The sequence below is a fragment of the Charadrius vociferus genome, unplaced genomic scaffold (genome assembly GCF_000708025.1).
Source record: "Charadrius vociferus isolate BGI_N301 unplaced genomic scaffold, ASM70802v2 scaffold370, whole genome shotgun sequence".
Classification (NCBI taxonomy): domain Eukaryota; kingdom Metazoa; phylum Chordata; class Aves; order Charadriiformes; family Charadriidae; genus Charadrius; species Charadrius vociferus.
Window position 1 is genome coordinate 632,793 of NW_009646744.1, and position 11,044 is coordinate 643,836.

General features: G+C 54.0%; 1 protein-coding gene across 1 annotated transcript in view; it reads right to left on the bottom strand.

The window, feature by feature from the left end:
- The window catches only part of ARHGAP26 (Rho GTPase activating protein 26), a 137,113-nt gene that overhangs the window by 83,789 nt on the left and 42,280 nt on the right, over positions 1–11,044 (bottom strand). The window contains exons 11-13 of the mRNA XM_009890595.1: positions 10,713–10,749; positions 2,223–2,288; positions 795–869 (exon numbers count right to left, since the gene is read on the bottom strand). Of these exons, the coding sequence (XP_009888897.1) occupies positions 795–869; positions 2,223–2,288; positions 10,713–10,749 (178 nt within the window). The remainder of the gene's footprint in view (positions 1–794; positions 870–2,222; positions 2,289–10,712; positions 10,750–11,044) is intronic.

Here is an 11,044-nt window from a genome sequence, read left to right on the forward strand (position 1 = left end):
AGTCAGCCGTAGTGGTCCCCGACCTGCAGCAGGAACAACTACCAGCTCACTGACACTCGCAAGACCTGTTTGCTCCTACGCGTTCCAGTCCTCAGACGAGGGAATGCCGGTTCAGAACACAAAGGCGCTTGTAGTGACCACCACAGCCTCTCTCCTGCCATCATACCATCCCAGAGGTGGGGAGGGCTTTCCCAGGGCTGCTGGGCAGCTGCAGGGTGGCAGTGCTCAAAGGAGCCCCACCATGTCAACAGCAAGCTCTGCCGCGGCGTGACCCGACACCTCCTCTCCTCCCGAGCACCCAGAACGGCAGGACCCGGTGCCTCAGGCAGGAGGGGAACACATGCTTGAAAGGTCGGGGCAAGACCATGTTAAAACAGGCACAAGACGGTCCAAGGGGAAAGTCAGAAGAGCCACAGGCAGCATGCAACACACAAGAGAAAATAATTAAAAAGTATTCTGGGAACAACGTGGCAGGTAGGAGATTAAAAACCAAAGCTTTCAGCTATTTCTTTGAAGATTTTAGTTTGCATTTGGGAAGGCTGCCAAAATTCACAGCGCATGTGAGCAGGACACCAGTGACTGCACCAGAAGACCTTTTAAAGCAATATGTCCTCCATGAGTCCTACCTTAGCAACCTGCCAGTGGTGCCCCGGGACCTCCCGGCCTCTAACAGCATGTGGCCCTAAGAGCACAGTCACCACGATTAGGTACCCCGACAAGAGCCTCCGTTCTCGGCTGGCGAGACTTCAAAGCAGCACAATCTACTTGCCTTTAACAAAATACGAGATACTTACCCATTAATATACTCAACAGCTTTTGAACTCTAGAGTTTACTCCAACGATTCGGTAGAGCCCTTGCTCATTGATCCCTAGGAAAAACAAAGAGCTTATTAGGAGAATGTCAAAAGAGCTACTGACATTTCTTTCATTTCTTTGGCTTCTCTAATAGCAAAAATAATTAAACCCTCTCACTCCATACAAAATTACAGAAGAGGGTAAATTTGATTTTAATGTCAGGGCTTTCATGCATTGATTATAAATATGACCCCCCAACTAGCTCAGTAATAAAAGATCCGAGGACATCTTTGCACCACGCCACTCCAGCGAGGGAGTACGGCTGCACCATGACGGATCTGCGCTCCCCACACAACACAAGGGCAGTTTTGGAAAATTTTCCTGTGCCAAGTTGTTCAAGGTTGAGGTCTGGGACTTGTGCATGTTCTTCATACAGGGAACAACGAGAACCAAACAACGTGCTAGGGCAGAGAGCAGCCAAAGGAGACGGTGACACAAGCCCCTTCCCACCGAAGCACCGCAGGTCGGGTGTCCCACACCGCCCCGGCCAGAGCTCTCCAAACTTCCCCCAGAACTGCGCTTGACTTGTTTGGTCTCATCTACCCATCTGTTTCTTTCTTTTCTTAATTTATTTGCTCCCATATGACTTTTAACCTGTGACCTGGATGTTACAGGGAGCTGTATTTAGCATGAAAATCTCTGGGTGTTCCCCCTCCTGCGGGACGCTGCGGAAGCCCGGTAGCTCCCAGGTGCTCCTTTGCTCTCAGCTGCAGTTTCTGCACTGCTGCCGGTATTACAGGGGAAAAAGTCACATTTGAATAGCCCACAACATATGATGTTGCCTATGGGCAGGAAGAAGACCCCAGTGACAGAACATGGGCAGAAATACTGCCAGCTCAGAGTCCTCCTCAGCCCAAAGTTTCCTGGGAGGCCTCTTTCTTACCACGTGCAGGTAGCAGCGCGCTCAGAAAGGACGTAAGAACCAGACCCCTGTTTCCCTGTGCGGGGGCTCAGACGCTAACGAGCCAGCCCGTCTGTATATAAATAGCCTTCCCAAGAGATTAGGGGAAGGATTGACACCCAGATCTGTTACCCCACAGGAGAGGAGGTGGTTTGCAGTGGTACCGCACGAAGGGATGCTCAAGTGAAGTCCCCACCTCCGGTCCCTTCCCCTGCCTTGCACGTCCAGTGCGTTATTTCCTAACTCTGCCCTGAGGCTTGCGGAGCCCCCGCCAACCCCGGCCACGGGGCAAGCGCCCGTCTCAGCAAAGGCGTCTGTCTGAGTGTTTTACGGGGTTCCTCTGATGTGGGTCTCCGCGGGTTAATGAATCACTTGCGTTCACGAAAAGAGCAGGTAGGCAATCGCTCCGCTACAAACAGCTGCAAGGCCGTCCCCAAAAACAAGACCATCTGGTGAACTGCGCTACCTCTTGTTTCGACAGCATGTATGCACTTCTTGATAATGCTGAAGCCGATATTATCCAACTGGGCAGCTGAAAGGGAAGAGAAGAGAGAAGCGATAAACACTCAGCAGAGGGACGGCGTCACACCGAGCACAACGCTCATCCCGCACTCCTCGCTGACATTCACAGCAACACTGTACCGCTGCTCGAACGAGGCGGGGAGGGAGGAGGAGGAGATAAATTAGGTGTTCACGGAGGAAAGGCACGAGCGCAGTAGCTCACACCAGGTGTAACCCGGGCAAGCGCAGAACGCTAATCCATCACTTCAGCCTCCGCACCCCTCTGAACCGGCACCTCCCACGCCTGCCCAGCAGCAGAGCCCCGGGCTCCGCCAGAGATTTACGTCTGCAGTTGGTCAAAATATTAATTTAGGTTGAAGGGGAGATAACCTGAAGAGACCTTTGTCTGGGAAGCTGACACAAGGTTGCTTGGAAAAAACGTGAATCTTATTCATTTTTGACACAACAAACCCTTGAGAACAGCACACGAAGCAGCTTGCTGATGAGCCCCTGGTAATTCCTGCAAATCCTTTCAGCTCTCCGCCCAGCTAACCAAGCCATCAGTGTGCTGGAGAGATGCCTTCACCTCCAGGCCATCTCCATCACCCCTCGCTGGGGACCACCTGCGTGGCTGGGGTCGGGACTGACCTCCCAGGCTGCGCCGGGGCAGCGCGGTGGGGCCCTTCGCTGCCTCGGATCTCTTCTTGGGGCTTTTGAGGTGGCTTTGGGCAGATGCAGGTTTTTTCAAGGACAAGCCATATGACAGCTTGTCCACGACAACAGCCGAGAGCATTCAAAAGTTACGGTAAAAGGAGAACCGGCAAAGAAACAAGCGGAAGAGAGAAGCAGGAGATAACTGTGAGCAGCAACGGTGAATGAAAATGGAGTAAAAAAGTCAAAACAAAGGTGAAAGTGTGGAGGTAAAAACATAACACAAAGAGGAGAGAGCTAATGACATGTGGCAGAGGAAGAGCAATAGGGACTGGGAGATGGGAACAAATTTGGGGTAAAATCTCTGTCTGAAGCATCTCCTGTGCCCAGCAGGAGGGGACCTGTCCCAGGGGAGCCAGCCAGCGCCAGTCCCGGCCCCCACCGATGCCTGCGCCCTGCCTGTGCCCTGCCTGCGCCACACTTGAGGCAGACACTCCGCGCCCCCGGCGATGCAAAAGCCGAGCTAAACAATATTGTCTCATGAACGCTACACGTTACATCCCATTCACCCTCACTCTATGCAGATGCGCACAGTTCAAGAACAGCCCCTTCTTTTATTAGCACAAATGAAATATTTATTTGGTGCAAATTAGGATGTCCTGAAGGCAGCTGACTCTGCCCAAGAGTAAGATCTAAAACATTTGTGTTAACGGAATGCAGAACTCAATTAACTCATGCCGTTGCAGGTCTTCACATTTAATTTCAAGGAATTACTAATACACAGACCCAACTACCTGCTGGAAGCATGTATCCCTTAGTCAGCTTTCCAGCCCCGGGTGGAAAACACTGCCTGCAGACAGCTATTTGTTAAGGAAAATTAATTCCCTTCTATATAAAAGTTTGGGAAACCCTTCATATGGCAGAAGTCCCACAGAGAGGGGTGTGCGAAGTCCCCCCCGGGCTCCAGGGCTGGGATGAGCACCCTGGGCTGGGGCTGCGGGAGGGAGGGCACACAATCGTCCCCCTCTCCTCTCCCCTCCTGCCACCTCCAGCAAGAACCTTTTGCCCCGGCTGGCCCTCGAGCTGCCGGCGATGCCGCTGCCCCCACGGCAGGGTGGACCCAGCAGAAAGGAGGAGCATCACCAGGGACTGCGGTAGAACCACAACCCGCTCCGCTCCACTCCCCGCTGCCACGCACAAGGTGCGGGATCATCCCGACTGCACCTGACAGAGGATCACCGAATCCCAGACTGGTGGGGGTGGGAAGGGCCCTCTGGAGCTCCCCCATCCCACCTCCCGCCAGAGCAGGGGCACCTCCAGCAGTGGCACAGGACGGCGTCCAGGCGGGTTTGGGATGGCTCCAGAGGGGGAGACTCCCCCACCTCTCTGGGCAGCCTCTGCCACTGCTCTGCCGCCCTCACAGCAGAGAGGTCCCTCCTCAGGTGGAGATGGAACTGCCGATGGTCACGTTTGTGCCCGTTCCCTCTTGTCCTGTCACTGGGCACCACTGGAAAGCGTCTGGCCCCAACCTCTTGCCACCCACCCTTTAGATATTGATCAGCATTGATGCAATCCCCTCTCAGCCTTCCCTTCTCCAGGCTGAACAGCCCCGGGGCTCTCAGCCGCTCCTGGTAAGAGGGATGCTCCAGGATCACACAGCGCAGCTCCATACAGCTGCACCGTTTAAGATGCTGAACTCCAGAAGGTAGCAAAGGCATAGCATTGGCTTAAAAGCAGATGACTTTATGTCTGCACAGACTTGAGGGAATGCCCTGTTGCAAGAGACAAAAACCTGTACTTTATCGAGAGCACAGCCCAGGGCTGCCAGTGTCCTCACGACAAGGCACGTGCAATTTTACTCCTTTGCATTCCCCCCGTTCACATAATTTATTTAAACACAGGTTCACTGCTGCTCCACCAGCTGCCAGCTCCCCGGCCGCCCATGGCTTGCATGGTGCCGTCCCTCGCTAATCACTTGTTTTGCGTTCGCTGCTGGGGGTGTTTCTTGTGTGATGAATGGCACAAGAACCTGAAACAGTGAAACAGTAAATCAGGTCTATTATATTTTTCTGGGCAAGCACACTGAAGTGCTGAGCCAACGTAAGCACACAAGTTGCAGGATGCCTCTGCCATAGGATGTGTGAACACGCAGAAGCTCCGGGGCGCTTTGCAGCGGGAAGGCTCTCCAGCGCTGCTCCCAACTGCTCCCCAAGCACGGACACACCATCAAACCAATGCACCATCGACCACTGGGGCACAGCCCACCATACCCCCGATCACCAATACACACAAGCACAGGGGTACCTGAGAAGCGGGAAACCACCGTGCAGAAACCCTTTTGTGCAGGCAGACTGGGTACAGCAGGACTTGTTCGTGGAATCACAGAATGGTCTGGGTTGGAAGGGACCTTGAAGCCCATCCAGTGCCACCCCCTGCCCTGGGCAGGGACACCTCCCCCCAGCCCAGGTTGCTCCAAGCCCCGTCCAACCTGGCCTTGAACACCTCCAGGGATGGGGCAGCCACAGCTTCTCGGGGCAACCTGCCCCAGGGGATCACCACCCACACAGGGAAAATTTTCTTCCTGATATCTCATCTCAATCTCCCCTCTTCCAGTTTGAAGCCATTCCCCCTCGTCCTATCACTACATACCCTTGTAAAAAGTCCCTCCCCAGCTCTGCTGTATGCCCCATGCCTTGGCCTAGCCCTGGCCGTGACCGTGATCTTTCGGTGCCCCTGCACACTGCTCTCCAGCCAACACGGTTCGCCGTTCCAGGCTCTCTGCCCCACACTCCAACTGCCGACCCATTCCACAAACCAGCAGCAGTCCCTCGGTCCCTCACGTGTTTGAATGTGAGCAGAAGGCACCTACGAGGCAGAGCCCAGCACCCCACTGCTCAGCAAGAGGTTGGGACCACAGCTTTCGGCAGCGCTGGGCGATAGCGGAGGCAGAAACCAAGCAGTCCTTCTGGATGGAAGTGACCACACAGAATCCTCCCAAGCAACTGAATAAGCTCGTCCACTTGTTGCTGAGCTCCGCATCAGGAAAGGTCAGGGATTTATTTGCAGTAGTTTTATCCAGAAATAATATCTGATTAAATATCCAAAGCGCCTCTATTCATCCTTAAATTTGACTTTTAACAAGCATTGTAAAAGCTTGATTTCCTCAGCAGCAGAAGCAGCCTCTCTTTATCTCATTCCTTCACCCAACGATGCAGTTCAGCAACAGCACCGACCAAAGTCACATTTATATCTACTGCCGTTCTGCTCCTCACGCTCACTCCGTCCGCCGTCCCCGCGCAGCCCCCCGCAGCCCCGAGCTTTGGTTGAGCAGTTGGACCCCCCTTGGCTCCTGTCTGACAGCAGCCGCAGGGGAGGGAGCGGGGAGAGGGGGGGAGGCAGCCGGCGGGCGCCCCGGGCTGGGGGCAGGAGCTTGCCCGGAGGAGACGTGGGGTCTGGGGTCCCGTCCCCCTTCCTGCTCTCCCCCATGCCCTCGCAGCAGGACTAGTGCAGTGAGAGGGCTCACCGAGATTAACTACAAAAGAAAAAAAAAGTAATAAAAAAGCCTGCTCTGTCAAAAACCCCACCAGACCCAAGTCTTCAGCTGCTGACCTCAACAAGAGCTGCTGCTGCAGCAAGGCAGAGGCAGGAACGTGTGTACGGGAGGGACAGGACCCACTGGCCACGCTCAGATGGACTGACACGGCGTGGAGCTGCCTCCTGCGTGAGCTGGGCGAGGGAAGGCGGAGGGGAAGAGCAAACTCTCGGGGCCGCCACAGAAACGCATGGCCAACACGCCTCTCCGCTCTCTACGACAGGAGCCCCTAATCCCCATCCCGTACGCTTACGGCAGCCTCTCGGCCATCACAGGGAGTGGATTTACAAACTCTTCTGGTACCAGAGGCGGTATTCTCCTCTGTCCATGCATTCAAACCCACTGCAGGTGCAAAGCCTACAGCCCTGCCTCCTGCTGTTCCCCCTCCCTCGAGGCTCTCCTTCCCCCGGGAAAGATGTGAAACAGCTCCAGGGCAGGATCCATGTCGCCGGCCCTTCATACAAGAGCAGCATTCCAATGCACAACTGAGATGCAGTATTCATGCTGTAATCTGGCAGAGAAATATTTCACATCAGCAAAGGTGATACCCATCGCTTGTATTACAGCTGTTGCACACACACACTTACCTGACCTTCATGTAGCATCATATTTTTCGTGCTGCTGAGCTGGTCTCATCCCGTTCTATTTTTGCCTGGCAGATTATTTCTATTTAATCCATTAATTCCTTTACTTTATGCTGATATGGCATATCAGGGCATCGGGAAGGGGGTAAGAAGACCGAATCAGCTCCATTCAGCCTCAGGCAACCTCGCTAACTCCAGCTGTGCACGCATCGGTCGCAGCAGCGCAAGGTCAAAGCAAGCGCTCCTGCAAACCCCACCACACGCGCCTGTGCCGTGCAATGAAGTGCCACAGTGATTACTGCCACAAATTCTTTCAAAGACTTTATGGAATTAAGAGCCCCAGAAGAAGGGAGAAACCACGAAGCAGAGACCAGAAAGAAATGAGTTTTCAAGTCTTACTTCACATCTCAAAGTACCAGTGAGCTGCCAAGATTGGGAAATGAAGACTGCTGGGGAGGGCCAGGCCACCCAGCCAAGCGCACCAGCAGACGGGGCAGTCAAGGGATTCGAGGTCTATGAAGAGCTTAAGAAAATAAAGACAGCTTTTGACGGGGTCCTGAACTAACAGGGAACCGAGCGGAAAAATGAGGGGGAAATGGTGGAGAGGGGAAGGGAAAGGAGTTCTTCTGTGATTTTCCATGCAATAAGCACAAATGTCCTGGAGGATTTGTTTCCACAGAGCAGGGCAAGTCCTCCTGCTTTGCAAACCAGTGCATCCAAATTCATCTGGCTCTCGCGGTTCACTGACACCCCCTCGCCCCCACCGCCCGGCACTGCTTCCTCCCAGCTCCCAAAGAAGATTAAGACAAATCACCCCGTAGGCCGATGGCCATCTGGCCACACAGCAGGATGTAAAACCCAAAAGCTCTGTTAAAATTAGATAGTGGCCAAAAAGCAGACCTCACTACTGCACTGTGAGTCTCCTTCAGAGTAACGTAAGTGCAGGAGGAAGCAGAGGTATACAGGTTTTCAGGGTCATGAATTGCATCCGGACTCCACTCAATCACTGCACTCCTTTCGAGTCCATATAGGAAACTCCCGCATCAAGGGCTGCGTGGCAAAAAGCCAGTCTCCCAATCAATTTTTAAGTGTAGCTGGTGAGGCAAGCAGTTCACTACAGACATGGTTTTAATGAGGGCTAAAGCAGAGTCAGATGTTTGAACATACCAGCGGCAGCCCCAGTCAGAGGCGCATGTGACGATAATTGCCACCAGACGGTTGGGGAGCGCTGCTACAGAAGCAGCCTTCAGCCGAGGGTCCCTACGCACTCCCCGAAGTGGGGGGCGGAGGGTCTACAGAGCAGAAAAGGGACTGTTCTCATTTTTAAGGCGCACCATCAAAATGGCAGAGGTACTAAAAGATAAGAAACTTTGCCAAAACCTCCTCAGCTGATTAAACCCCAGCTTCGTACTCATCTGGCGAAGACGTGCAGGGAGAAACTTGGCATTTGGTGTCTTTGTCAAAGTCTCACTACACTTTGCCAAACGCTGAGCTGTTTCGGAGAGGCACGACGGACACAGGGGCTGCAGTCACCGCCAGCACTACAAACAAACAACTTCCCAAAGCGGCACAGGCAGCCCAGGGCCGGGCTGAGAACCGACACGGGAGCTGCCCCCAGCCCAGGGACAAACCAGCTTTCTCCTCAAAGCCACCGGTGTCCCACAGCCCCAGTGCAGGCACGCAGCTGGGGATCCATCTGGGGGCCGGCCCAGCATCCCCCCGACAGCCCAGCACCCCATGGAGTGACACATTCCCCTCCGACACCTACACCCCTTTCACGTTAAGCCCATGAAAATAACCTCTTTAGATGCCTGCAGGCCAGTGTGGTGCTGCCCGTGCCTCTGCCAGCGCGGGCCCTCCATGGGGCTGTGCACAACGAACCACGGGCAGGAGCGGGGGCTCCGGGCGCAGAAGCTGCCGGGCAGAGAAGAGCCCAAGAGGTGCACCATCACCCAGCCCTGCCCCGAGGAAACCCTAAAGGGGCATTTAAGGAGCCCCGACCTGGGATCCACTGCAAGCCTGGCAGCTGAAGACCGGGATCATACAATCCAAATAACCCTGGGAAAGTCACGGACACACTTGACTCAAGCTCTTACCATCTCTAAAAGAGCCGCTGTTACTTTGCAGGATGACTCCAGCGTAAGTCACAGCCCCAGGAGAATAGCTGGCTGACAGCACGTAACATGGGAAGGTCACAGTTTGACAAGCGCTTCTTTCAGAAGCGGTAATTACTTCACCAATTGCTTCACCAATCATTCCTCCCACCCCCATCCCTAATGTTTTCTTTGCTTTTGCATCAGCCCTCAACAAAGTTTAGAAAATGGTGATTTTAACATGTTCCTTGAGCCAAATCACCACGTACTGTCCTGGCAGAGCCAGAGGCTGTGTGCAGGGAACACAGAGCAGTGACAGCTGATGGCCAGGCAAGGACAGAGCTGAGCAAGCCCTGCTGTTTCTGCCTCGAAAAACTCATTTTGCCCCTCTGTAAAATGGAGAAAAGATGGAGCTGTTCTACGCAGGCTTCCCATCCAGCTGGGGCATGAGCCATAATGTCCTTCACCGGCATGAGGCATAGCATTTAACTCTGCGAGGATCATCGGGGTGGCACAAAGCCCGGTGGAATGCGTACGGGATGAGATGGACATGCGGCTGACAACATGGAGGACCAACAAGGAAGGGAGAAGCCACATCGGACAGAGCAGTGGAGGAAGAGACTGTTCTGTGCAAGGACTGAAAATGGGTGCGAGGAACATTATCTGCAAATTATACCTATTATTATGAGAAAAATGCTTCTACTCAAGACAAAAATGCCCTGTCTGAGGCAGCATAAAAATGAACTACTTACTAACCGTCAACCCAGGCTGGGTTCCCGTGTGACCGATGACTTTGGGGGAAGGAGGGAAGGGATCAGAGTTTTGAGTATTGCAATTACAGCAATTCAAACCTACTGGGAAATGGCTCAATTAAGGGTTTTCAAACACAGGACATAAGAGCCAGGACCAGGTGCAACTGCTCCTCTAACAAGAAAAACAAGTGCTTTCTTGACTCAAGTCTTTGATTGCCCAAACTACAATAAAAACAGTTTTTTTAGGCGCTGTTGTTGACAATCCTGATTAGATGGGACCTCCACACTCTTTATATTTTTGCTCCCGTTCCCCTTTGGAAGAGGCCTGTTCATCCTCCACATTCTGGTTCAGAAAGGAGAGCTGGTTGGTCCAGGACACCGTCTGCACTCGTTGGCTGCAGTAAGTGAAAGGAGCGGTCCTGAGGCACGCCAGCACCCCCCGCACCGCTGTTGCTGCCCGGGGACATGAGGGCGCAGAGCAGGCAGGAGGGGACGCACCCCAAAGTGCCAGGGGAACGGCTTGGCACTGCTCTCCATGGCCCCAGGTCCCACCACCAAGTTTCTGCAGCAGTTCCCTGCCGGGTGGCAGACCCAGCTCCTCCCCGGGGCCACCCTGCGGTCCCCACACTGCCCTGTCACCCCACACCCCTGTCTCAGGGGGGCACAGCACAGCCTGGTGCCCCCACCGCCGGCAGGTCAGCCTCTCCTGCTGACCCCCCCCAGTCCGCACACCACACAGCACAGCCACCTTCTCAGGGGTCTGGCTTGGAAAGAAATACTTACTGCCTTCGCTTTGGTTGTCCTTGTTCGAGTTGTAGACCTGGAAAACACAAGAAGAAAGTTTTATGAAGACCCTGGCTCCACCTGGGAAGGGACTGCTGACACATCTGGTGTCACCCCAACTGGTGACGGCTGTCGGGAGGACCTGCCTTGACATCCCCCAGCTGCGAGGTCCCCAAAGCCCACCACAGCCTACCGCACTCAAAACATGCGGCTGCCACAGCTTTGGAGTTGTGGTAACATAACAACTAGGACAGGTCTCAAAACAAAAGAACGCAAATGGGATGGACTAAGTAAAAACAGAAACTAAAGGGGCTTTTGAACAAACGAAAGAT